The sequence below is a fragment of the Melanerpes formicivorus genome, unplaced genomic scaffold (genome assembly GCF_026170545.1).
Source record: "Melanerpes formicivorus ecotype bairdi unplaced genomic scaffold, bMelFor1.0.p_v2 SCAF_10, whole genome shotgun sequence".
In the NCBI taxonomy this organism is placed as follows: domain Eukaryota; kingdom Metazoa; phylum Chordata; class Aves; order Piciformes; family Picidae; genus Melanerpes; species Melanerpes formicivorus.
In genome coordinates this window covers 24,369,139-24,396,115 of record NW_027142362.1, presented here as the reverse complement: position 1 = coordinate 24,396,115, position 26,977 = coordinate 24,369,139, and the positions used below count along the sequence as shown (strand labels likewise).

The 26,977-nt window shown below is 55.3% G+C and overlaps 1 protein-coding gene across 3 annotated transcripts; it reads right to left on the bottom strand.

Annotated features, from left to right (window-relative positions):
* Positions 1-206: 206 nt before the first annotated feature.
* Positions 207-25,294, bottom strand: PKM (pyruvate kinase M1/2). Of its 3 annotated transcripts, none has more exons than XM_068144320.1 (11): positions 25,187-25,294; positions 19,437-19,606; positions 18,092-18,183; positions 15,187-15,318; positions 14,792-14,978; positions 13,399-13,669; positions 11,399-11,549; positions 8,831-8,983; positions 4,110-4,276; positions 1,946-2,127; positions 207-1,072 (listed from the first exon to the last, which is right to left on the bottom strand). In XM_068144320.1, the coding sequence occupies exons 2-11, from the start codon at positions 19,585-19,587 to the stop codon at positions 966-968; spliced, it is 1,593 nt and encodes a 530-aa protein (XP_068000421.1). In that variant the 5' UTR covers positions 19,588-19,606; positions 25,187-25,294; the 3' UTR covers positions 207-965. The 3 variants fall into 3 exon arrangements, with proteins under 3 accessions (XP_068000421.1, XP_068000420.1, XP_068000419.1); XM_068144319.1 differs by lacking the exon at positions 25,187-25,294 and adding an exon at positions 19,819-19,854; XM_068144318.1 differs by lacking the exons at positions 4,110-4,276; positions 25,187-25,294 and adding exons at positions 4,714-4,880; positions 19,819-19,840.
* Positions 25,295-26,977: the final 1,683 nt, after the last annotated feature.

Below are 26,977 nucleotides of genomic sequence, written 5' to 3'. Positions count from 1 at the left end.
TCCTTAGGACCTCCCAACCTCTGCCAGAAAGCCCCTGGTCCCCATCAGGACCTTAACCCAACCCCCTTCTCTGGGATTCCTCAGATCCCCAAATCACTCCCAGAACATTTTCTGGGATGCCCCAACCCACTGCCAGAACCTCCCCTCCCCATCACCTTATCCCCCCCCCACTCCTCCCCCAGCCCAAGGATGGGGACAGGCTGGCAGGTGCTTCAGCTTCTCTTTATTGATGGACAATTGTGCTCTGCCACCCCAGGGGCCCATCGGAGTGTGGAGAGAGAGGGAAAGTCTCTGGGGGGAACAGGGAACACACTAAACACACGAGACAATGCTGCAGAGGAAGCTCTCAGCATGGCACTAGAAGCCAGCACCCTTCTTCTGCCCCCACCCCTGACAAAAACCCCCAAGCAGCTGAGAGGGGGTTGGATTCACCTCAGATTTGGTCTGGCAGGGGGTGGGATTCCTGGCCAGGACAGAGTCTGGCTGTGCAGGAGCAGGGGTGAGTAGCAGCTTCCCTGGAGTGAGGAGGGTTACAGTGGAACCGTTGACCACAAGTCACCTCTCCCCTTCCCAGAAACCCCTCACCAGAGGGGGAAGGAAAGGGACATACAACACCCTGAGGACAGTCACAAGGCTAAGAGGAGTCCCAGCAGCACCCAGGAACCTCCTACACCGACTCCAACTTACATGGGGGCAAGGGAGAGGTTTGAGCTACAAAAAAACCCCAAACAAAACAGGGAGGAGGGGACAAAAAAGAAACTAAACACTTCAAGTATATTTTCTTTCTCTTTTTTTTAGTGATTGAAGGTCTCTTCCCCCTGCTGCTGCTGCACTGGGCGGTGTTTAGCAACCTACACCCACTCTAGGGACAAGGACAGCGCAAGCGGTGGCTGGTCTAAGGTGAGGAGAAAAGGGTGGGGGGTGAGGGGGAACGGGGGGGCGGGGGCAGGGAGGTGTGCAGCTGCTCAGGGGACTGGCACCACACGCATGGTGTTGGTGTAGCCGGAGCCGGGGCGCCAGCCCGTCAGCACGATCACCAGGTCGCCGCTCTTGAAGAACCCACGTGCTTTGCCTAGGAGAGGAGAGCAAGGGTCAGAGCTGGGGGCCAGGGCAATGTCACTTGTCCCCCACTCCCCGCCCCAGCGCATCAAGAACCTCCCCTCCTCCTGCCCACCCTTCATCTCCGCCCTAAGGCTCCTCCGTGATGCAGAGCTTGCAATTCAGCAGCGTGGGGGTTTTCCGAAGGGCTGGAGGAAGCAGCGGCCCCACTCTGGGCTCCTCTGGGCTCTCAAGAGTGCCAAGTGTCACAATTCAAGCACTTCCCACCTGGACACCACCCTGGGTTTTTGCTGGACCCCACCTGAAGGCAGGTCTGACAACCTGCGCTGGATTCTATGGCCCTGCTCTGGCAGGGGGGTTGAACTCAACGATCCTTCCAGATCCCTTCCAATCCCTAACATCCTGTATGACAGAAAAGTGTCCTCTAGACACTTTCCAAACCCACCTGGATGTGTTCCCGTGTGACCTGCTCTGGGGGATCCTGCTCTGGCAGAGGGGCTGGGCTGGATGATCTCCAGAGATCCTTACCACCCCCTACCATCCTGTGCTGATCCTGCGACCCTGCTGTGCCCTTTCCCAACAGGCTGTGGCTGGGTTCATAAGCAGCCTCCCACCCCCCATTTCCCAGTCAGAAACCTAACCTTATTGATTCTGTGATGGTGTAATGAAAAGACCTCAGAGATCATCAAGTCCAACCTATCACCCAACACCTCCTGACAAGAAAACCACGGCTCCAAGGGCCACATCCAATCCTTTTTTGAACGGTGACACATAAACCATTACCACGCAGGCCCCCAGTTCCCCTGCCCCCATGGGGAAGCACAGCCTCTGCGGCACTCGGGAGCGGTGCCAGGGGGAGGCCAGGGGGAGGAGCAGCAGCACTCACCGACATTCATGCCCAGGTTGACGCGGAGGTCCACGTCCTCCGCCCAGGCGTCCAGGGCCGGCTCTTTGCAGAGGACAGGGAAGATGCCGCGGTAGAGGTGTGCCTGGCGCGCGGTCTGGTCGTTGCGGGTGACGGCGATGATGGGCGCCCGCGGGCGGTACCGCGACACCAGGTGCGCAGACCTAGGGGCAGAGCAGAGCTGGGCTGAAGCACCGCGGCCCACGGGCACCGCTGCCCCACGGCCCGCCCGGGTACAGCCAGCACCGAGGTCACCTTCACCAAACCCCCGGAGGGGCACGGGAGAAGCCCAGCCCGGCCAGCAGCTTGATGCTCTGCTGAAGCCCCGGCTAGGCCAGACCACCACCACGCCTTACTTCGGTCTCGTGGTGAAAACATCTCCGCACCTCCCAGCTTAGGAAGTGCCAGCTGCGTGGTTTGGTCCCCAAACACAAGCCCCCGTTTGTCTTTGTTGCTATGTGAGGGTGGCGAGGTGCCATCTATCCTGACCTCTGCAAGCAGTCCTCAGCAGCTCAATGGGGGTCCCTCTGCTTTTATGGGAGGGATGGACAGGCACAGCCCAGGCCAGCAGCGGCACCCGCAGCTTGCCAAGGAGGAAGCCATTTGCCTCCTGGCCACGTTCACCTGCTGAAGGCAGCCCCCAGGCCCTGTCCTTAGCTGCTCGATCGCCCAGCGGGAAGAGAAGGAAACCCTGGCCAGAATTTATCCGGGGAAGCTGGGCACAGAGTGCTTAAAAATGACTTAAAATTGGCAGCAGCACACCCAGGCTGGTGACTACACCTTCCCCCCGCTTCCCCTGGGCACTGCTTGCAGAGGGCACCTGCAAATAGAGGGAGGTTAAAACAGGCAGGGCCACAGCACTGACAGCTCTATCTCTCTGAGGAGCACACCGCCATCTCCACAAGCTTTTGCAGCTTTGTTTAGTGGAGCCAAGCTCAGCAACATTCAAGAGATTTGCTGCATAAAGCAGGCAGTAGCAGGCTGTTCCAAGCACCCACACACACGTGCCAGCTCTCAGACAATTCTTCCCACACTGCCCAAAAGGGCCTCCCGGTACCTCTTAAGAGGTCCCAGCTTCTGCAAGGCCGTAACAGAATCCATGCCTAAAAATATTCAAATAGCAAAGTTCAAATCTCTTTAAAAAGGTCAAGTGTGTGGCTGGGACCTTTTACCAAGAAACATTAGAAGCACGGGGGGGGATTCAGAAGCTCAGTGCTTATAGGGACTCCTCATCTCTGAAGAGAGCGGCTGCTTCAGATCACATTAGGCTGAGCAGTTAGGGGAAGGATTCACTGATGGTCCAGGTCTTCAGGTAGACTGTGCCCATAGAATCCCATCTCTGCTGCTGCACCAGTTCTCCGATGCGAATCCAGCACAAGAAATTCAGGTTTTCTTCCCAAAATAGCAGTCTGAGACTTAGAGTCGGAGGTGCTTTGAGAGCAGCCAGCCTAGTTCCTCTAGCTGGAGAAGCCCATCAGCAAGGCTTCAGCTTCTCCTCCACAGCTGGAAGGGCGAGTGTCTACTCAGCAGCTGTCAGTTGCTGGACAGAAGAAATCCCCAATTATGCAGTTTGAGCACACCTGCAGTGCTGTCTCCCACCTGCAAGCTCAGGCACTGAACTCACTGCAGCATGTGAGCAGGGCTTGGCCGCTGGGGGCCTGCCCCTGTCTGAAAGGTGCAGCAATGGAGCAGTAATTTGGGTGCTACTACAAAAGACCTCGCTTAAAAAAGAGCCACTTTAAAAATTAATCAATCAATTAGCAAGATCCTGCATCCACTGAACTTCTGCCTTTCTGTTCAAGCGAGGGTGTCTTGCCAGGAAGTTTGAGTCGAAGCTCCAACACTTATTTTCCCCTCGACACTTCCAGCCAGCGCTGCTGGCAGCGGTGCCACTGGCAGCAGGGGAGGGGGGCAGGGCTGGGTGCCGATGCCACGCTGGCAAAGGCGTGCCGAGGAAGGCGGAGGTCTGACACGTTTGAGACGCCTGCCCATCTCCTGAGGAACCGGCACCGCTGGGGCTCTCGCTTGCTGCCAGGACCCGGCCCGCTCCGCCACAGCTCTAGGCTTTCCCAGCCACCTTTTGAAGAGTCTCTTTCCCCCATCCCTCTCAGGCAGGCTTGGCCTGAGGGAACCTGGCACCTCCTACCTTCCAGACTTGGTGAGGACAATAATGGCCCCGCTGCAGCACTTGAAGGAGGCTTCCACAGCGCCGACAGCGGCGGCCTCCGTGGGGTCGCAGTTGAGGGAGGTCAGGCGGCGCAGCTCCTCGAACAGCTGCCTGTGAAAGATGGCGGCTTCGGCCTCCCGGGCGATCTACAAAGCAACAGGCGCCGGGGGGACAACACCCACGTCACACACAGCAGGCACTCGGGGCGGCACGGGGCGAGGTGCTCTGCCAGCCAGGTGGCACAAGGACAGCTTAGCGACCAGTGGCTAATTTGACCGGCCGCCCCGACAGGCTCCCAGAGGAGCCACTGGGGTCTCCAGGTTTCTCCTCCACACCCGTGGCACCTGCTGAAGTCACCTCGCCCTGCCACGCCCACACTCGGGTGACACTCATGCCAACTGCCAGGCGCTCTCGCTCTGCTCCTGCCCTACCTGGAGGCCCTGCCTGCCGCGGAGAGGAGCCGTGCTCAGGCTGCGGCGGTTAGGCAAGGCTGAGGCTGCAGCAGCCGGCCGCTCGCCAGACCCACTGCCCTGTTAGAAACGTGCTTGCACTCACAGCACCGAGCCCCCTCTCTGAGCCCTACCTGCCAGACTCGGTCAGAACTATCAGGGCTGGAGCTAAGCACTTAAAAGAGGCCTCCACCGCGCCCGCCGCCATGGCATCGGCAGGGTCCCTTTGGTTAACATTGAGGCGCAAAATCTCTTCGAAGAGCTGCCGGTGAAACATTGCGGCCTCGGCCTCGCGAGCAATCTGCCGGCCCGAGTTGGGGGGAGGAGGAGGAGAAGGGAGAAAAAGAAGGAAAAGAGAAGGAAAGATACACCAGAGTAACATGAGATCACGTTAATCAGCTTCATCGGCACAGCCAAGCATGCAAGAGGGTGCCGAAGGGCAGGCTGTGAAACTCTCTGGCTCTCAGGTTGTGGAGCTGTGGAACACAGCTCAGGCACCACAGCCACACTGGGGTTTAACAGGGCCACACCACTGCTGCTGTTTCCCTTCCTCCAGGGACTCTCCTGTGCCAGCTACCTGCCTCTGATTCCTCAAGAGGCAGTCCCTGGAGCTCCACGTTCTCCCAACAGCTCTGATCTCTCCTTAATCAGTTTGCACGAAGCCAGCGTGCAAACCGTTGGCTTCCTAAGATCAAGGTCAGCTTGAGGGCCAAAAAAAGATCCGAGCCCAGCTTAAAGGCCAAAACACATCTGAGCCCAGCTGGAGGGCCAAAAAAGATCTGAGCCCAGCTTAAAGGCCAAAACACATCTGAGCCCAGCTGGAGGGCCAAAAAAGACCAAGTTCAACTTGAGAGCCAACAAAGTTTCACCACCAAGTGTTGTAGCAACTTCCCCTTGGGTAATAAAGGAACAAACAGTAGCGAGTCTTCCTTACAGGGTTGTCACAAGGTGTGTTGGGATGTTTGTGCTCGGTCAGCAGCACAACTGGGAGCCTTCTGCTCAGGCTCAGCATTCATAATGAGTTCAGTCATCTCCTCATCCCAGAACGCTGGGACTCACCCCTGCCTGAGGACAACTCTCCTTTCAGAAGGCTGTGTTAGCCCCTGACAACCCCATGAAGAAGGCTTGCAGAGACCAGAAAAGCATGCAAAGATTGATCATCTTCAAGGACAACTTCATTCAGTTACTCCAGCAAGTGAGCAGCAGCTCCCCAGAGCCTTATGAGCTGATATCCAAGCAGAGACTGAAGTGCCCCTACAGTGGAAGCTTTGCAGTTCCACCCCTTCCAAATCACAGTGTTGCTGCTCCCTAGTTAGGGTTAATGAACCATTGTGTGCCATGCTAGGCATTATCCCTCTTCCACAGACACCAGGCTTAAGCCAAAGCAGTTAAGTTTCTTATGTTTAAAAATAACAGGCCACGTGTGAGGGGCTGGAACAGCTCTCAGGTGTCAACTCCATTTAATTTGCTGCTAGCCAACATGGGAGCAGCTGCCTCCACAAGCTTCCTCCCCAGGCAGAAGCCAGTGGCCAGGCACTTCATGATCAGCTCCTGGTGCAAAGGCAGTTCTGTGTAAACCACAGGGGAATGAGGGGCACCAGGGCCTGTTGGACAGGGGAAGGGCACCATAATTCTTCAGGCCACATCACAGCTGCCTTCACTGGGATGGGAATAGCTCGGGAGCTTCCAGTCAGCACATGGGTAGGGATATCAGGGTGGAGGTGGGAGAAAGGAAAATGGAGCTGCTGTCTACACCCTGGTCCTGTTCAACAGCATGGCCAGGGCAGTATCTGAAGCCAGATGTGGGTCATGGACGGGGACTGCAAGGAAGCATGCTCCCAAAGGTAGGACAGAGCACGCCCAGTATGTGCAGGCATGCTACTAGACATGAGTGATGTAGCATTTCTGTCACAGGACATCAGCTCTGACAAGCCCTCTCCTTTCTACAGAGCTGGCTGGGAAAGGATGGCTAAGGGCCATCCTGCAGGGCCATCCACTGCAGGGCCCCAGAGCTGCCAGGACAGGCTGGGGACAGACAGGTCAAGTCTTTCAGAGAGGTGCAAGGGCACCACTGGTGGTTCTTGGCATCACAGCCCTTGTCTGCATCTCGCTGCAGTGAGCTTTCCTTGGAATGCTCCTGTCACAGCACTGGATAAGCTGGTGGGTAAACCCAAACCCACACCAGCCTCAGGTGAGGGAACACAAACCAGAGCTGCTCTTCAGCAGAGGTAAGAGGCTTTCCCCCCTGCCATCACCTCTTGGACTTTTCAGCTGGGAAAAATACTCATCTGCTCTGGCCATGCTGCAGATCTTCAGACCATGGTCACTCAGGGCACTACTGCTGGGCTGCTCTCCACTAACACCAAGGGAATTAGCTCAGAGGGAGAAAGATCCTGGCTGCGGGCAGATGTGTTTCTTCCATCACAGAGTTGGCACCTTGCTGCCTGGGTCATGTCTCACCAATCAAGTGTATCTGTGTTTGTTCCTCTGCACAGAGGGTTAAAAGCTTCAGTATTTGAGAGCAAACACCCCTACTCCCAGCTCTGCAGGAAGAGGGAAGCACTTGAAGTGCTTGTTTGCGGGAAGGAGGAAACCAAATGGATTTTGAGCCCAGGCTACAGGAAGAAGGAAATCCAAGGGATCCTGAGCTCAGCCTACAAGAAGGAGGAAACCAAATGGATCCTGAATCCAGGAAACCCAAGGGAGCCTGAGCCCAAGCTACAGGTACACTACAACCTGCCTGAGTAAGAATTAACACTGAAATGGAAGTCTAGATGGAAAGTTTGGCCGCAGCAAGTTTCCAACTCTTGGTAGAAAGGCAGTCCTGGTGATTTGGGGGGGAAAAGTGGGAGTGAAAAATGAGGAAAGACTTTTTAGGTGCAGGGTTAGTTCAGCCTGTAGACCAGCAGTCTGCCTAGTATTCATCAAGCATAACCTGTACTTGCCATGTGCAATAAACATTCCGTATTGACCAGATCAGTGTAAGAGATTTACATAACACTGCAGACCAAGAGGAGCTGAGCTGATTAGTCTCTTACAATCTAACTGCAAATAGAACTGATGAGAGTTAACTGGTGAGAGCTACCACCACTGGCATTCACAGCACTAGTAACTGGGGGGTAGCAGCACTTGACATCAGGCTTTTTTGTCAGCTGAAACGTGAGCTGGGCCAGCTCAAAGCAGAGCAAGAGGTTTCTGGCAGTTCAGGCATGTCAAACAATGTGGTGCTGTCAGTACTCGTGCAATAAACCCCTCTGACTCCCCCAGAGCACCAGCTGCTGAATGCAGCAGCATTGTAAGTCAGACCCACAAGCCTCCCCCACACACCCCTATGGAGGAGTCAGCCAATGTCCTTCAGTATCTACGCTGCTCAAGCAGCTCCTCAACCTTGGAGAAGTTTAAGGCATTTCATATGCCACAAGGAGTGGGGTGTTTGGAGAAACTCCTACCAAGGTAACAGCAGAAGACCCCTCCAGCCCACCCTGCATGACAGTTCCCTGGGGAAATGAGGTTTCAGCAGTTCTCAGCTCTGCCTGACCAGACAAAGCAAGGTTTGCGCCTTCAGGACTACGCTAGGTGAGGAAACACCATGAAATTGCTACTTTAGACTGTGAGGTGCTGCCACCAAGCACTTAGACCTTGGTGGAGGGGCAGTGACAGTTCACATTAAGATTGCAGTTTTGCTTGTAAATACAGCTTCCTTTGCTTCCCACTGAGCTGGTCTGGCAATTTTGTGCTGGGGGAAGGGGGAAATTTTCAACCCTCCACAAGTGGGAAGAGAGATTTAGACTGGGTATTAGGAACAGATTCTTTCCAGCAAGGGTGGGGAGACTCTGGCACAGGTTGCCCAGGGAAGCTGCGGATGCTCCCTGCCTGGAGGTGTCCAAGGCCAGGCTGGATGAGGCCTTGAGTAACCTGGGCTGGTGGGAGGTGTCCACACCTATGGAAGTGGGGTGGAGCTGGATGATCTTGAAGGTCCCTTCCAACCCAACCCATTTTACAGATCTATGAATCTGTGAGATGCTGACCTTGCTGGCTGGGCTTTGCTGCCTGTTGCTACACTGCCAGCAGCCACAAATACTGTGCTGGGCTGCTGGGCGGGAAGCCCATGGCGGGCAGGGGGTGGAGGGGCGCTGGAACAGGATGATCCTTAAGGTCCCTTCCCCCCCAAGCCGTCGGGTGGCCGTGAGAGGCCTGGCTGAGGCGGGAGGCGCAGGGCAGGGCTGTGGCCCCGGGGGTCCCCAGGCTCACCGCGTGCTGCATGCGCACAGCCTCCAGCGGGTAGTCTCCCTTGGCGGTCTCCCCGGACAGCATGATGCAGTCTGCTCCGTCCAGCACCGCGTTGGCCACGTCGCTGCCCTCGGCGCGTGTCGGCCGAGGCTTCTTGATCATGCTCTCCAGCATCTGCAAGAGCACAGCCAAAGGCATCAGGACGCTGCAGAGGCAGGCAGCTGCTTCTCGCTGGCTGCTAGAGGTGGGGCAGAAGGTGACATGTGGCCTGAGGACTCCGGGAGAAGAGTTTTCTCCTGTGGGCCCTTTCTGTTGGCCTCAAGTTGTGCCAGGGGAGGGTTACATTGGAGATGAGGAACCTTGGAACAGGCTGCCCAGGCAGATGGTGGAGTCACCACCCTCGAGGTGTTCGAGAAACGTGTGGCCATGGCACCCAGGGCCATGGTGGGGTTGGGCTGGATGAGCTGGGAGGCCTTTTCCAATCCAAACAATTCTGTGATTCTGTCCACCCAGGGAGATGGTGGAGTCCCCATCCCTGGAGGTATTTAAAGAGCCTGTAGATGTGCTGCTGAGGAATATAGTTTACTCAAGGACTTGTTAGTGTTAGGCTGGACTCAATCTTAAAGATCTTTTCCAACCTAGGCAATTCTGTGATAGGACAAAGAGCTTTGTGTTAAATCATCTGCCAGCAAGAAAAACAACCCACTTCATTTTGTACCTGTTCTGTATTTCACAGGAGGGAGGAGTAGAAAGAGACCTCTAGAGATCATCTACTCCCAGCCTCACTGCTAGAGCAGGGTCACTTAAGAGTAAATCACCCAGAACACATCCAGGTGGGCTTTGAATGCCTTCAGAGATGACTCCACAACCTCTCTAAGCAGCGTGTTGCAGTGCTCTGCCACCCTCAAGGTTTTCTCCCTCCAGGACTCCATTGCTGGCCACCAGTGGAATGAGTCTGGCTCCATCCTCCTCACACTTGCCCTTCAGTAAGCATTTATGAGATCCCTCCTCAGTCTCCCCTTCTCCAGGCTGCACAGCCCCAGCTCTCCCACTCCTGTTCCAGAGATGTGACCCCCACAACATCACAGGCACAGCACTCCCAAATTCCCAAAGGAACTTCCCAGCACAGGTCCAAGGAACTCAGAGCTCTTGAGAGCAGAGTGTTGCAGGAGTTCTCTTTAGGGGAAGCTCAAATCCTCAGGGGTTCAGCCTTCAGCTGCAGCTCACCATGGGGCAAACACCACTCCTTTCCTCCACAGCCACCACCCACTTCTGTAGCAATGCAGGAAGAGGAAGGGGCCCATGCCCCAGTAACCCAGAGCCTTGCCTGCTGCCTAGAGACAAGTTCTGCTTTGGGCACAAAGTGCAACCCAGGAGGTTCCACCTAAATATGAGGAAAAAACCTTCCTCCCAAGGGTGCCAGAGAACTGAACCAGTATGCCCAGAGAGGTTTTGGAGTCTCCTCTGGGGATTCCAAGCCTGTCTGGATGTCATCATCCTGGGCAAGCTTCTGTGGATGGCCCTGCTCTAGCTATCAGAGGAGTTGGAGTAGATCTCCAGAGGTCACTTGCAACCCCAACCATGCTGGGATTCCACAGCCTGTGCACAGATCAAGCACAGCCAGGAAAACCAAGTCCTCCCAGTGACTGAGGACTGTCTGCCCATGATCTCTACTGGGAGCAGTGAAGCCAAGCTACTAGAGCAGCTCCCAAAATAATATACAGATGGACCTTTCACTCAGTTCCTCCTGATGCTGCAGTGTGGGCACATCTTGTAAGATCCCTGGGAGCCCCGGGCAGGCTCCTCTGTCACATACAGCTGGGCTACTACAAGGTGCCAAGGCCAGGCACGTGCCTTGTCCAACAGAATTTGTTTGGTCAGCACAGGAGGCTCATCCTGTATGAAGTTTTGAGAGGTGAAACCTTCAGCAGCCACACAGGATGTCCTGTAACCTTACTGATGAAGATCCCAAACAAATCAAAGTGCCTTAAGATGGACAAGGGGCAATGGATGGAAACTACAGCACAGGAAATTGCACTTCAGCATGAGGAGGAACTTCTTCATTGTGAGGGTCACTGAGCACTGGAGCAGGCTGCCCAGAGAGGTTGTGGAGTCTCCTGCTCTGGAGACTTTCAGACCCAGTTGGATGTGTTTCTGTGTGACCTGTGGTAGATTCTGTGGTCCTGTTCTGGCAGGGGGTTGGACTCAATGATCTCCAGAGGTCCCTTCCAACCCCTAACATCCTGTGATCCTATGATTTTCCATCCAGAGCAAAGGGAAAAAGTGAACATCTTGACTGGCAGTCTCTGTTTGAAGCAGTTTGGTTGTTCAGATCATGCACAGAGTGGAATTTTTTGGTCCATCTGCAAACAAGATGCTGTGAAAGAGGAAGGCGGGGAGGGGGAGGGGAGGCACTTTGCCTTTCCCCCTGAAAAAGATGGAGCAGAAGAACATTTTCATGGAATCACAGAATTGTCAGGAGTGGAAGGGACCTCACCTCCCGAGGGCCTGTGATGAGATGCTGAGCTCCTCACCAAGCCATGACAGCTCCCCCCCCACACTCTGGCAGGCTGGCTGTGTTCCCAGTACCTGAGTGGCACAGATGATGGGTTTGCCAGCCCTGTTGCAGCGCCCAATCATCATCTTCTGGGCGAGGAAGACTTTCTCAGCGGGGATCTCAATGCCCAGGTCACCGCGGGCCACCATAATGCCATCGCTGGCCTCCATGATCTCATCAAACCTGACAGGAAGAGAGGAGGTTTGTTAATCCACTTCCTCTGCAAAGCAGCTTCCTCTCTCTTCTGTCCTTCCCCTTGGGGAAGGTCACTCTCAAGCACCACGCAGCCGTGCTGCCACCACGAGGCCTTTCCAGCTGCCACTTTGGTCCGCTGCGACAGCAAGGGGAGAAAGGCAAGACCAAGCCACGGCACAGATGAAGTGCCACAGAAAGCTTGCTAAAGCTATAGACAAAGAGCAAGAGGAGCAGGAATTGACCTGAGAGTTTCTCAAACACATGGTTTGTTCACAGTCTCTGCCAGGGTACAAAGGGGTGGTGCTCTGTGTTGCAGCTTAAGGGCAATCAAGACCTAATTGGTATAACCACAAAGAAAGGTCCTCCAGAGGCTGGAGAGTCCCAGGGGATGGGCAGCTCACCCCAGGGTATTGTGAGCTCTCATTCTATTCCATTTGCCTGTGTCTCTCTGTGGAAGGGAGTGCACAGCCAATTCTCTCTCTCTTCTCTCCATATCTTTTGTGGGGGAGAGGCTTTTGCTCTTGGCCTTGGCTGGCAGCAAATTCCCAGCTACACCACAGGGTCTGTTGGAGCTTGCAGTAGGCCTGGGTCTAGTGGGCAGGCAGCTTGGCTGCTCTCGGGGCTGCTGAGGCTGAGCAGGGTGGAGTGGAGATTTTTGGAAGGCTCTGGCCTGGTAGGCCCAGATGAAAAACTGAGCCTAATTTGTGAGTATATTTCCTTTCAGCTGAGTACATTCAGTGTATACTTGTAAACAGAACTTCCATTTAAACTTCCAACCCAGTGTGGAGCATTTTTAGGTCACTCCTTGGGAAGGGGTAAAAAAAGATCTTTTCTGGCCTTTTGCCCTCCTGCTGGTTTTAGGCTATGCCTTTAAGTTTTTTTCAAAGACTAGAATAGAAAGTGGTAAAATGTAAACACATCACTGTTGGGCTTCAAAAGGAAAAGAAAGATAATTCTAAGCAGTCCCAGTGGAGAGATAAGGAACTTCAACTGCTGGTACCAGAAGAATTGCTCTCTTCTGGCTGCTTTGCTCTGGGAGACACTAACCTCACTTCTGCTTGACCTTGGCTGCATTGTTTCAGCTAAGTCTAACCTCCCTCTGCTCCTTTCTCTTGCCCCTGCTTTTCTGCAGGGTGGTGAGGGGGGGCAGAGAGGGATAAGCTAGTAGCTTCCCCTGGTCTTTGACCAAGGGGGTTCTTGTGCTGTTTATTGACTGTAAATCCCTGCAAACGCTGTGTATTTTGTACATATTCATTGCAGTCCATTGCAGGTTGTAGTTATGCCTCTAAATACAGCTTTCATTTGCTTCCAACTGAGCTGGTCTGGCAAATTTAATGTTGGGTGGGGGAAATTTCAACCTACCACACACTGAAAGGCTCCAAACTGGCTCAGGGCATGGCACTGACCACGTCCCCTGGTAAAGCAGGTTTGTGCCACCCCTGCCCCCACCAAGCAGACAGCACCCAGCACCTCCAGGGGCTCCTGGGGATGTGGCAGTGCCGGTGGCCCCCCAGAATCCCAGGGGCCAGGCATGTGGGCAGGGCAGCCAGCGGTGTGGCACAGCTAGCAGCGAGGCTGGCTGCAGGCAGAGCCCTCCTGCCCATGGTGACAAGGGCACCTCTGCTCCCTGCACCTTGTCACCAGGGCAGCTGGGCCATAAGAGGATCAAGGCTCAGCATCACCTGGGGGTGGCTTAGACATTTGCTTCCAACTGAGCTGGTCTGGCCAAGCTGATGTTGGGGATGGAGGGGGGAAGTTTCAACCACCACCCAGGAGCAGGCTGGCAGCGGGGCGCAATCCCCGCAGCGCGATCCCCGCGGCGCCAGCCGGAGCTCACCTGCGCACCCCCTCGTGGTTCTCAATCTTGCTGATGATCTTAATGTTCTTCCCCTTCTCCCCCAGCACCTTCCTGACGGCGTGGACGTCGGCGGCCTTGCGGATGAAGGAAGCGAACACCATGTCCACGTTCTGCTCCACGCCGAACTTCAGGTCCTGGATGTCCTTCTCGGAGACCGCCGGCAGGTCAACGGCGGCGCCGGGCAGGTTGACTCCCTTCTTGCTGCCCAGCATGCCGCCGTTCTCCACCTCCGTCAGCACGTAGTCCTTGCCTGCAACAGAGGGGTTCCAGGGCTTGCTGGCCAGCTCCCACACCGCCTGCCCTGCCCTGCCCAAGCACAGCAGTGACAGAAAGCACATCGCTGCTCTCCTCGGCTTGCGGCTTACCCGCGGGGGCAAAGTGGATTTGTCTGAAACCAGTGCCAGGCTCTCACTGCAAGGAGGACAGTGAGGTGCTGGAGTGGGTCCACAGAAGGGCAGCCATGCTGGGGAAGGGTCTGGAGAACAGACTCAGGGCAGCTTTGGGAAGTGGGACTGTTTAGCCTAATGAAAAGGAGGCTGAGGGGACACCTTCTCTCTCTCTCTCTCTCTCTCTACAGTTCCCCCAAAGGAGGTTGGAGGCAGGTGGGGGTTGGTCTCTTCTCCCAAGAAGTGACAGGACAAGATGAAATGAGCCGGAGTTGTGCCAGGGGGACGGTTCAAGCTGGACCTGAGGAACAATTTCTTCCCCAAAATGGTTGTGAAAGTCTGGAACAGGCTGCCCAGAGCAGTGGTGAAGTCCCCATCCCTGGAGGGATTTAAATTCACATAGATGGGGTGCTGAGGGACATGGTTTAGTGGTGACCTGGCAGTGCTATGGCAACAGTTGGACTTCATAGAATGGTCCAGGCCAGAAGAGACCCATCCAGTCCAACCTCCCTGCAACCAGCTAAATCCCCAGCTAGATCAGGTTGCTCAGGGCCTCATTGAGCCTCACTTTGAATATCTCCAGGGATGGAGCCTCAACCACCTCCCTGGACAGCCTGTTTCAGTGTTCCACCACCCTCATAGTAAAGAATTTCTTCCTAATATCCAATCTAAATCTCCCTTTCTCTAGTTTAAAGCCATTGTCCCTTGTCCTGTCACTGTAGGCCCATGCAAATAGTCTCTCTGAAACCTTCTTGTAGCCCTCTTTAGGTACTGGAAGGCTGCTATTAGGCCTCCCCAGAGCCTCCTCTTCTCCAGGGCTGACTTGACCTTAAAAGACCTTTTCCAGCCTAAATGATTGTATGGAGAACCACATATTCCTTTCTTTAACACACAAATGCAAGCTCAAAAAACAGTTACTGGAAAGGAAGTACAAATATGCTCTGAGGAAAAACCAAACAGGCACATCTGGAAGGGCTGCTCCTCACCTTTCTCCTTAACCACCAAGGAAATGAGACCGTCGTCCACGTAGATCTTGCTGCCAAGATCTACCACCTTGATGAGGTTCTTGTAGTCCACCCACAGCACGTTCTCATCACAGTTCTCCATGAAGGCATCATCCAGGGTCACTTTGAGCTGCCCACCCTTCTTCAGCTCCACCTCTGCTGTGCCACTCTGCATGTCAAAAGATCCATCGCAGCAAAACCCAGTGAGGAGCAGCACAGCACCACCCCCTAGCATGCAGCAGGTCAGGCTGTGTGACCTGGCTCGTCATCCCAAGACATTTTTGGGTTGAAAGAGACCACAGGTTAACACACTATCTAGGCTCAAAACTAGGAAGGAAGGGGGGGAAAAAGAAAGGAAAAAAAAAAGAGCAGCTTACTCCCTTAATGAGTCCAGTTCTGATTTCAGGTCCCTTGGTGTCCAGTGCAATAGCTACAGGTCTGTAGGTGATGGGATCAGAGGCAAAGCTCTCTGTAGCTTCTCGCACGTTCTTGATTGTGCCTTCATGATACTGGTGAGGAGAATCAAGAAGAGATGGAAATGTTCAGTCCATTTCTACCCAGCTGCTTCTCCCACAGGCCCCCATGCACCCAAGCTGACAGCTTTGCTCTCACATTATGCTCAATTTCAGTTCTAGCTCCAGAGTTTAATGCAGAGTGTGGTGTGAGGATACAGTGGCCTTCTCCACATGGGTAACTGGAGTCCAGCAGTTATTCGGATGGCCTTTTGGTGCCCCCAGCTCTAATCCCAGAAGGACAACTCAAGGAGACAGCCCAGACGCTCGGCTGAAGATGACCCACTGACACCAACGCTTTGCAGAACACCTGCCTGTTCAACACTAGCAGAGCACTGGCAGCTGGATGGGTTGTGTGCCTAGGAAGGCTCTTGTACCCCAAGAAACAGTGCCACAGTGTAGCCAAAGAGCTATAAAAAAACCTTCTCTGATAAGGAAGGGTCAGCCTGGGAGTCTGTGGAGGAGCTGGCAGCACAGAGGGGGCCAGCTCTGGGAGGAGGGGGGCAGCCTGACTCCTCCTTATCAGAGAAGCTTTTTTTAGAACTCTTTGGCTTCAATTTCCCCTGAAGATAAAGGGCTTGCTAAAAGGATATTAAGTATTTACATTTGACTTCCAGAGCCAAAGCAATCTCAGCCAGAAGTTCGATAACCCAGCACCACTCAGCCAGCTTCTAACCTTTCACACGGGCAAAGACCCTTTCGCCGCTGCCGCTTTGAGGCCAGACAGTTGTGTGGGGAAACTCCTGGCCCCACTATCTCAAATGAGCTTCAGATGGCCAGCAGATCAGTTTACTTTACTTGCTTAAACAACATTAGGAGATAACCTCGATGGCAAGTTGTGTAACTCTCATCAGGCTTCTGCAGATAAGCACCCTTTCCTCTCTCTGTGCCACAGAGCCCTGGCGTGATCCGACTCACCTGCAAGCACCCAGCTCTCCCCAGGTCACTCATCTGCCTCCAGCCCCACACAGCAGCTCGAGGGACAGTAACCCAGCACCAGGAAGGTGGAAAATGCTGTGCCAGAATGTGTGTGTGTGTGTGCTCTTCAGAGCAGAAAGTACAATTTGCTTTATTGATTGGGGGGTGCAGGCTGAGAACAAGAAGGCCCTGGCCCCTCTGTGCAGCACAGCAAAACTGCCTGTTAGCTTTACCTGCTCCTAATCACTTGGGGATTTTCCATTTTCATTTGGTAGTGAGGCCTAACTGGCTCCTAGGGAGCCCAGCTTCCTGGAGAGTTACGTATGCAGAACAGGAATGTAGGCAGAGCTGGAAGTCACAGCCAGTTTTTTCCTACACTGAAGGCTGGCAGCCAGGTGCTAAAACAATTCTGATAAAGCCAAAGCCCTGTGGAATGCTTTGGGGTGGACACAAGAACCAAAGCACTCACCACAGATGAAAACTCTTTGGGGCTTCCCTGGAAGCTAAAATGCTTTGGAGGAACCAGGAGGGGACTTCAGCTTAAGGTTGGCTACAGCTGACAGCACAACTCAACAAGAGCTGGCAGCAAGGCCAGGCTCTGCTGTGCCCTAACCTCAATCACATCAAGTGTGCAATTAGACCTCATCCAGAGCAGAAAGCCACAGACCCTGCCCTCAACCTCAGCTAACAGGGACCAAACCACAGCAGCAGCACTGTGGGGCACATAACAGTGTGAAAATTCCCACTTCCAGCCTGGCCACCAACTCCCTGACAAGCCACCCAGCCCAAGAGCCAAGAGCTGGCTGCTGAGAGGCAGAGTTATTCTCACTACCCTTTCTTCAGGCAGCTCTGGCTAACTGCAGCCTGGCCACCAACACCATCCCAGGGAGCTCAGTCAGGGTCTGATGGTTGTCGGCAGTTAAGCATCAGCCTTTTGATTCTGACAGCACCCTGCTGGCCTTTAAAGGGCGAGAGGCCAGGCTGTTTCGCACCACGGGGCACATGGTTCACTAAGCAAAGCCACCTACAGCTGCTACCAGCTACTGGTTGACATTTTGAAAGCTGGAGGGCAGCCAGGGTCAGAAAAAAAATCATCAAGAAGGCTCAGGGTGGCATTGCAGGCAAACTGGAATGGGATCCTCACCCTCCTCCAGCACTGCTGAAGACCTCAGCTATTTATACCAAGTGCTCATCTGCCATGAATGTGTTGGTTTCTTTTGACCTTATTCTTGCAAGCTCAGCTTCTGGCTCCCAAGTCTTGTGGTGGCAACCTCAGGACTGCCAGTTACACAACTGGAGCAGCTGGATAGCACAGCACACCTCAGGGTTCAATCCTTTCAACCAGGCACAGCAATGACCTCCAATCACTAAAGGTTTTGAGACAGGGTTAGTCATTGTGTACCTGCCTGCAAAACCTCCAGCAAGCAAAAAGAAGTAAGACAAGGAAATGCTGTGCCCCAAAACAGGGCCAAACGTTCTCAGCTTCTGCTGTTAAGGAGAAGCAGCAGCTTTGCATGACAAAGGCGAGAAAGAACTGGGTTCCATGGCAGGCAGCTGGCACATCTAGTGTCAGATATCAGTTCCCTGGCTCCCTGCACAGAGAGGGCTGTGGAACCAACTTGAACAGCTTCCAGAAAGGGCTGGGAAAGCACACTGAAATGTTATCAGCTATTGTGCAAGTTCTGTATTTACCAACCAGCAGCTACCCCCAGAAGCAGAGCTGTGCTTTGCCTTTCCCCACCAAGGCTGCTCTGGGCTAGGCTGGATTTCCCTCTGGCATGAGCGACAGGGCTGGCAGACACACACACCCTCTGGCTAAGGCCACATGAGCTCAGACCCCACCCTTCCTTACCTCATGGGTGCCATGAGAGAAGTTGAGGCGGGCAACGTTCATTCCAGATTTAATCATTTCCTTCAGCTTCTCCACCGAGCGGGAGGCTGGGCCTGGGGGAAGAAAGTTTGAGCATTAACTCAGGAAAGGTACTGAGGCAACCCACAGGTGCCAGGCTGCTTCATCTGGAAGATGAAGGATGAGGATCCTGGTGAGCACTGGAGCAGCAAAGATTGTTTTAACTTGGCTTGAGGGGCAGAGCAGAACACAAGGCAGCTCTGGTCTGACTACTCCTCCTAGCAGAAAGAGGGGGCAGGCAGACACAGCAAAGTTGGGTTCCTTCACCCACAAGATCAGCCTTGGCAAGATGTGGTAGCTTTAGGGTACCAGAGATTTTTCACAGATCTTGAGCAGAAAGTAGTAAAATGTAAATCAATCACTATTGGGTGTAAAAAGGAAAATTAAGATCATTCTGAATAATCAAACTGGAGAGAGATCTACCACAGGTCTTGTTCCCAAAACAACTCTCTTCTCACTTCTTCGCTCTGGAGAGACACTACCTTGCTTCTGTGTGACCTTGGCTGCACTGCTTTGGTATTGACTTCTCTGCTCCTTTCTCTTGTCCCTTTTTTTGTACAGGGAGCAGGAGAGAGGCAGGAAGGAGAAGCTAGTAGCTTCCCCTGGTCCTTGACCCAGGGAGTTCTTGTGCTGTAAATATTGTAAGTCCTGTAGATTTTGCACATACTGCATTTCATAGAATCATAGAACTGGCAGGGTTGGAAGGGAGCTCAAGGCTCAGCCAGCTCCAACCCCCTGCCATGGCCAGGGACACCTCACACCACAGCAGCTTGCTCACAGCCACCTCCAGCCTGGCTGCAAACACCTCCAGGCAGGAGGCTTCCACCGCCTCCCTGGGCAACCTGTGCCAGGCTCTCACCACCCTCCTGGCCAACAACTTCTTCCTCACATCCAATCCCAATCTCCCCACTTCTAGTTTTGCTCCATTCCCCCCAGCCCTGTCACTCCCTGACACCCTCAGAAGTCCCTCCCCAGCTTTCTTGGAGCCCCCTTCACATCCTGGAAGGCCACAATTATGTCTCCTCAGAGCCTTCTCTTCTCCAGCCTGAGCAGCACCAACTGCCTCAGTCTGTCCCCACAGGAGAGGTGCTCCAGCCACAGACTGTAGCTCTGCCTGTAACTACAGCTTTCATTTGCTTCCAATTGGGCTGGACTGGCAAATTTCATGTTGAGGGGGGAAATTTCAACCCAGCACATTACACAAGGGATGAAAGGCAGAGGCCTCTCAGGATTTGCCTGCCAAGCTGGATGAGGACAGGAGGCCCGGAGCCGCGGCTCCCTCCCGTACCGATGGTGCAGATGATGCCGGTGTTCCGGGCGATGGTGGGCTCCGAGTCGATGTCCAGCCGGCACATGTGCTCCAGGAAGGTGTCTGCCATGGCAGCATGCAGCTGCTGGGTCTGGATGAAAGCAGTCCCTGCGTCGTGGTGCTTCGACATGGTGGCTGGAATCCTGTGTCTACAAAGAGAAGCAGTGCCAAGATGAGGAACCCCCCGCAGGCTTTGCTCACAGAGCAGACAAAGACACCCATGTGATGAAGATGATGGAGGTGACAAGAAAGCTGCTACTGGGTCGAGCTACCTTTAATGTTCCTACTTGAGAGTCTTAGAAACAGGCAAGACAAACTGCTACTTCCAGGTCATCCCCCACGGCCGCCACCCAAAGCTCACCTGCCTTCTATGCAGAGGTTCCCTTCATAGCTTCTCTTCATTGCCAGTCTTCCCTTGGAGCTACACAACGCAACAAAATTCAAGCACTTGAGTGCGCAGGCAGGGGCTCTGCCTCCTCCCGCCCAGCTCTCGCCGCAGTTTCTCCTACAGCCCCGGGCTGCGCTGCCCGCGGGGAGCAGGGACGCTGGGCGCCGGCGTGACTGCAGACACGCTCCTCTGCGGGCAGCCCGCTGCCCGGGAGCGCCTCGGCACGCAGAGCTCTGCCTGCGCCTCAAACCCACCCCTGAAGCCTGTACGAGCAAGGGGGCTCGAGGTGATTAACCACACCAGCTTGGCACACAACATGCAAGAGGCTGAAGGCTTAATATGCTCCGAGACCCTCTTCCAACCACGGACGCTGCACATCTGCCCCATCTGCATCCCCCTGCAAGGTTCACACAGTGTCACACAGAACATCTGGGGTTGGAAGGGACCTCGAAAGATCATCCAGTCCAACCCCTGCCAGAGCAGGATCACCTAGAGGAGGTCACACAGGAAGGCATCCAGGTGGGTTTTGAGTGCCTCCAAAGAAGGAGGCTCCACAACTTCCAAGTGTGGGTAAAAAAAGCCCTCTCTGAACTAAGGCTGCTTGCTTCTACAGAACCAGAGCATCCCCACCACAGCAGGAACAGCCTGCAAGCCCAAGAGGAAGCTGAACTCAAGCTCAACTGTCTGCTGGGATGAGAGGACACTCATTTCCCAGCAGCACTGGTGCCCCTGGGACATTTCTAAGCGCACACCTCAGGCCTCACCACAACCGTTTTGTTCCCAAGGAGCAGCAGTAAAAGCTGTTTGTCCTCTCCAACCTGCCCAGGCTAGACTGCTGGTGTTCAAAGCACCTCCAGTAAGAGAGTGATGTAAAGTGGTGGTTACTGGCATGGGCAGATCACTAGTTTTGACTTCAAACAGCAGTCTGACTTCAAACTTCATCCCCTGGGCGCTCAGGGGATGCTCAAAGCAGGCTGCTCCTTCAGCAGAAGCAGGCTTTCCCCTTAAGATAGACCTTCAGCATGGTGCTCATTGAGCACAGGCTGCTGTTCAGCTCAGGGACACAGGAGGGGTCAGTCTGCCTGCCAGAGCAGCCCGAAAAAACCCCAATAAACCTCAAAACGTTGTCAACTTCACACACAAGCTAGCCCAGCTTCAAAAGGGAGGCAGGCCCAAAGCTCAAAGCCTTCAGCAAGCTAGCAGGAAGCTCTGCCTCTCCAACAGCAGGCAGAGAGATTCCCTGCCAGCCCTGCCATGTGCCTGCCCGGTGCCGCAGTCGAGCCAAGGCTCCTCCCCTCCAGCCTCTCAGCCCCGCAGAGTCGTTCCCCACGTACGTGCAGATCGTGCAGATCTGCAGCTCCTCTCGCAGCCGGCCCTGACTCACCATCGCCTCGCTCCCATGCGGCAGAGAGGAGCCAGGCCAGCGAAAACCATAATTTGTCCTGGCAAAGCCTCCCTCCCCCTCAGCCCTGCCAGAAGCTGCTGATTCACCGGAGTCGCTACAAGAAGGTTTGCCCGCATCAAAGGGCCGCCAGAGTCCCATCCTTGTCGGAAACCCTGCCGGTCAGCCCCCAAACATTGTGTTTCAGCCCTCTGACACTTGCTGCTGCACCCTCTGACACCTGCGGAGCACCGACAGCTTCTCTAGATGCCGGTTCAAGTAAACACAAAAGGGTTTTGCTGGGCAGTGGCCTCCAGGCAAAGCCAGGGATCAGCTCTGCAGGGCTTCTGGAAACCAGACAGCAGGACCCAGAGAGGGGAACTGCAGCCAGAGCATGACTTGCACGGGTTTAAAATAGGCAGGAGACTTGTCCTTATCCGATGGACATCCCCCACCCACCCCAGTCACTCACAAATACCACCCCACACCCCTACCTAAAGCCTTTACAAGGGCAGAGAGAAAGGAAAGTGAAACCTTCTTCACCAGATTTTCCAGCGAGCTCAGAAGAATCCATCAGAGACACTGTGACCTTGCCCAGGGAGGAGAGCAGCCACACAGCAGCCAAATGTTATCCCCACCCCCTACCCCTGCCCACAGCACCATGCCCCCAGGTTTCTCTTTTTAAGAAAGGGGACAAAAGCACCTTTGGGGGGGGTTTTCTCTCCCCCCAAAGGTGCTTGGAACAAAGCACCAATTTGTTTCCAAACCAACAAGTTTCCCTTTTTAACATCTCCTCCTACCTCCCATTACCACCGATTGAATTCTACTGGAAGGACCAGACCAGTCTCCTGACAGGAATGTCTGGCATTTCCCACTACTCCAGAGGTTTCCCCAAGACAGGGAGCACTCAGTCTGGGCTGAGCAAGCCATACCTTAGCAAAGCCTGAGTGCTTCCAGCAGCACTGAATAAATCTGAACTCCTTCCTGGAGGAATCAGGATTAAAGCCCCAAGTTTATTACTTGGGCTGCCTGTGCTTCAGGCAGTGTCCCAAAGATGTCTGGTTCTCTCTCCTCAGCTCATGAATATTCTAGAAGGAGCTGTTTGAGGTCAGGACTGGTTTTGCAGTAGCGAGGTGACTAACCCCAGCCAGCTCATCCTGCAGTGGGCTGAGAGAAACCCCAACTCCCCTGCACCTCGAGAAGGAAAATGGAGGAAAGGAGCTGAGAGAAACCCTGACTCCCCTGCAGTTCCAGGACAAAAATGGACAGAAAGGAGAGGCAGCAGCAATCCCCACCCTGGGGCAAGCCATTACTGGTATCAGCAGTAAAGGGAAGTGGAAAGGGCAGTGGGAGAGGGACTCTCACCAGCCAGAGCCGGCAATAACCATCAACACACCAAAGGCGTGGCACTGCCTGTGAAAGTCGCAGGCAGGCCCTGGGGAGGCTCATGCTGGCTGATGATTCAGGTTTTATTGGTCAGCCTCCCTTACACAACCTCCCTGACGCTGCAGAACAAGGCTGCTCATGCCCAGTGCCCTCAGCCAGAGGCAGATATGGTTTGAGTTAAAACACTATTTGAGAAGGGCAGGGTTATGAAACCAGGCAGGCCTTCAGATTCCCAAAATCAGCCTAGAAAAACATCAGCTTTGTTCAGCCCAGAAGCTGAAAGCACTCAACAAGGGGGGGGGGGGGTGGGGGGGGTGGAACCAGCCCTGTGGCAAAGCAGGCTTTTGATACAGCCTCCTCCAGGGAGGGAGGACAGCAGGCTCCCTGGGTGCCTGTTGCGGGAGGTGGCATTGGCACCGTTACGTAAGGACAAGATGGCCACCCCAAAATGCCATCTCTTTCCTGCAACCTTGGCTGAGACCCAGGAGCCACCACCTGCTCCTGGCTGGCAGATGCTGTTCCAGGCAGCGAGACCCACAGCTCTGACACGGAGGTGCCGCTCCAGCATTCTGCCAGCCCTGGGTGCCATCAGCACGTCCCCTCCCTGCAGGCGGATTAGTCTTGCCTGCCTTCTCTGGAGGGCAAAGCCATACCAAAAAAAACACTTAAGGGCACAAGCATCAGACAGTTGGCAGGAACAGAGACTTATCTGGAGGGTATTTGCAGTGTGGGCACACCTACCAGCTTAACCTTGCAGCGTGGTGCTCTGGTAGAGGACAAGGAGCCTAGCCCCACACCAGCGGAAACCACCCATCTGCCGTCAAGGAAAGGGCAAAACTCTTTTGCATCACAAAGGGAAGTTTCGAGGGCGTTTCTAGCATTTAAATCCACCTCCAGGTGGGATTTACCAATCCCACCCAGCATCCCCCACCTCCAGGCCGGGGATTTGCTGCGCGCCCAGCCCGCGGGTGGCAGGGCCGAGGTACTGCAGCCCCATTCCCTACGTGCCATCCATCACCTCGTGCGGCGGCCTCCAGGCACCATCTTCCCTGGCCTGGGAGAACAAGGGCCTAAATCCGGCCAGGCAGGAGATAAAGGACCGAGCACGTGGTCCCGGCCAGCCTGGGAAAGGCTTCGTTCCTATCAGATTAAGTTCTCGGCTTCGTGTGTGGCAAGGGTATTAACGGCGGCGCTGGATCGCTCCAGCCAAACCCGATCAGAATCAGGGTTTTATGGAGCTGATGGCTCTGAAGGGGAGGGTGAAGAAATAGGTGGACAAGAAAAAGGCAGGCTGCTGAAACAAAGAGCTTGGAGAGAGTCTCCACAAGCTCATTACCTAGCGAAGGTGGAAGCTTCTCAGGAGGGTTTCACAGGCTTCCAACACGTGGCTGGCAGCGGAGCTTCCTGTCCCACGCAGAGAAACCCTTTCCTTGCCCTGGTGATGGTTTGGTGCAGACGGCCCCAGCACGCCCCCAGACCTCTGAATTAGCCTAAATTCTGCTTCATGAACGGGAACGCGGGGCATAACAATTAGCCCCAGAGCCGCTTTGAGAAGGGGAACGTGGGGCATAAAATTGTGTGCTAAGGATCGGGAGGGGTTTAATTATTATTATTTTTAATTTAATTGAGCACTCCTGGTTGCACAACAGGCTCTAGGGTTTCCCTGGGAGGTATCTGGGTCAAAAAGGTGGAAAAAAAACCCCAAAACTCTTTGTCATTCAATCTTTTAGGGGCCAAGGCAAGTCACAGGAGCAGCCAGAAAGTTAAGATATTAACATCACAAAACCCTCCTCTAAACCCCCCGACTTCTGTGAGCCTGAGCCCGGGTCACCAACTCGTTGCCTTCCCGGAACAAAGCAGGTTTGGAGAGACCGCCCGTCTGCTTTTTACTAACCCGAGGAGACAGTGAGGAGGTTGCCATTGTCCCCCCAACAAAAGCGCCATTCATGCCCAGCAGAGAGGCTTTAAACACGTTCCAGAGGTTTTTCACAGTTCAAGGGCCTGCCTGAATCAGTCGGACGTGTTCAGGCACGGATAATGACGGGGGGAAATTCATTCAGGAGGAGCCTTCCCTGGCGGGGAGGGGAGGGGAGGGGAGGAGGGGGAATAACGAGGCTGCAGCATCCACCGGTGAGTGCAGTGAGCCGTACGCTGATGCCAGCTAATGCCCTTCGGAGCATCGCCGCGGCGAGGCGAGGGGGGGCTGGGGGGAGCCGGCAGAGCTTTTCACTCCGTCTCCATCTGACTCAGCCTCCCAGAAGACTCTGGTCCAGCCCCAGCCATCAGGAAACCGGGCGAGATGTTGCAATGCAGGCCCAACGCACCGTCTTACTGCCTTTTCCCGCTTCCCCCCCCCCTCCCCTCCTCCTCCCGGTACCTCTCCGCAGCGGAGCGCCTCTCCCCCGCCTCCCCGGGACCTCACCTCAAGGATCTATCTGCCTCACCCCGCCACTGCCCGAGGGAGACCCTCGCCCGGCGGCGGGAAGGGGAGGGGGTGATGGCGGCGGACTCCGCTCCTCGCTCGCTTGCCAACCACCCGTTAACCCTCGGGCCGCCGTTATTCGCCGCCGTTACCTGCCGCCGCTCAGCTTCAGGCCGCGCCCGTCCGCTCCCAGAGCCGCCGCTCCTCTGCGCGCTGCCTCGCCGCCCCGCCAAGGTGATCCTGGCTGGCCGCAGCACCGCCTCCCGTCCGCCCCTCACCCGAGGATCCTTCCGCCACTCGCCCCGTCACGGAAGGAGGAGGCGGGGCGTCGGGACTCATTTTTTTCCCTTTTTTTTTTTTTCCTGCGGACGCACAAAGCGCAGAGAAAGGTGCTACGACCCTCGATCTGCCAATGAGGGGGCGGCACACGCGCCGCGCGCGCGGCCGGAGGATGATCGCCGCATTAAAGGGGCCGCGTCACGCCCTGCCGCTCTTAAAGGGGCCGCGCCTCGTCTCGCCGCGCCTCGTCTCGCCGCGCCTCGTCTCGCCGCGCCTCGTCTCGCCGCGCTTAATGGGTCCGCACCGCTCACAAGTCCCATCCCTCCACACTCCCGCTCTGGGGCGCCGGTGGGCCCCAGGGGCTGGGGTCGAGGGCTCCTCTCTGCGGGATGCTGGGTGGTTTTGTGAGGTGTTGGAGGGTCCTGAGCCTGTAACCCACTCCCCTCAGGGGTTCATCGTGGCTGCTCCACACTGAGAGCCCCGTGACACTGCAAGCATGCCACTGACACGGGGACCTGCTGAGCAGATCCTGGTGCTGTGTCATGGGGACACTGTGGGGACCCAAAATGGTCACCCTGTGTGGGGTACAGGGGGACCGTGTGCTGGGAGACACTGGGGGACCTGTGCTGGCCCATGGGGACACCATGCCAGCCACGTGGGGGCCCAAAAGGATCACTCTCTACTGGGGACCCTAAGCAGCTTGGGAACTGTGTACTGAGGACGGTGGAGCCCCTGAGGGGACGCTGGGACATCTATAGTGGGGCCCAAAATGACTGCACTGTGCTGGGACTCTATAGTGGGGGACACTGGAGCACTGTGCAGGGACCACAGGCACCCTGTAGAGGGGACCTAGGAACCCTGTACTGGGCTGTGGGCACTCCCTACTGAGCACCCTGTGCTAAGACCATGGGTGCCCTGTACTGGCAACACTGGGGACCCAACATGGTCACTGTCCTGGGAGCCCTGAGCTGGGACCTTGGGGACCATGCACTGAGGACACTGGAGCTCCTGTGCTGAGTCTTGGGGTCACTGGCCCAGACATACTGGGACCCAAAATAGCTACCTTGTGCTGGGACTGTAAGGACCCTGTCTGTGGGGACACCTGTGACACTGGGGACCTAGGGACCCTGTATTAGGCTGTGGGGACACCATGCCAGACATATGGGGACCCTAAATTGTCACCCTGCACTGTTACCCTGTGCTGGGACCATGGCCACCCTGTACTGGGGACACTGGGGGACCCTGGGATGAGCCATGAGGCCAGAGAGAGACTGGGCCAGCTATATGGGGACCCACAATGGCCACCCTGTGATGGGGACACTGGGGGACACTGAGCCATGAGGCCACGGAGAGACTGGGCCAGCTATATGGGGACCCACAATGGCCACCCTGTGATGGGGACACTGGGGGACACTGCGGGGACACTGAGCCATGAGGCCACGGAGAGACTGGGCCAGCCACATAGGGACCTACAATGGCCACCCTGTGCTGGGTGCAGGAGGACACTGGGAACCTGTGCTGAACCTTGGGGATGCTGGGCTGGAGATGTGGGGACCCAAAACGGTCACACCTGTGCTGGGACCATGGGGACGGCGTACAGGGGGTGCTGGGAACCATGTACTGGGGACACAGAGGACCCTGCAGTGGGCTGTGGGAACACTGTG

Coding starts and splice junctions, on each gene's coding strand:
- PKM (XM_068144320.1), bottom strand. CDS start 19,587: ATGTCGAAGCACCACGACGCAGGGACTGCTTTCATCCAGACCCAGCAG. Junction 15,319..18,091: donor TCTCTCATGGCACCCATGAG/GTAAGGAAGGGT, acceptor TCTCCTCACCAG/TATCATGAAGGCACAATCAA. Junction 1,073..1,945: donor CAACCTGGGCATGAATGTCG/GTGAGTGCTGCT, acceptor CTCCTCTCCTAG/GCAAAGCACGTGGGTTCTTC.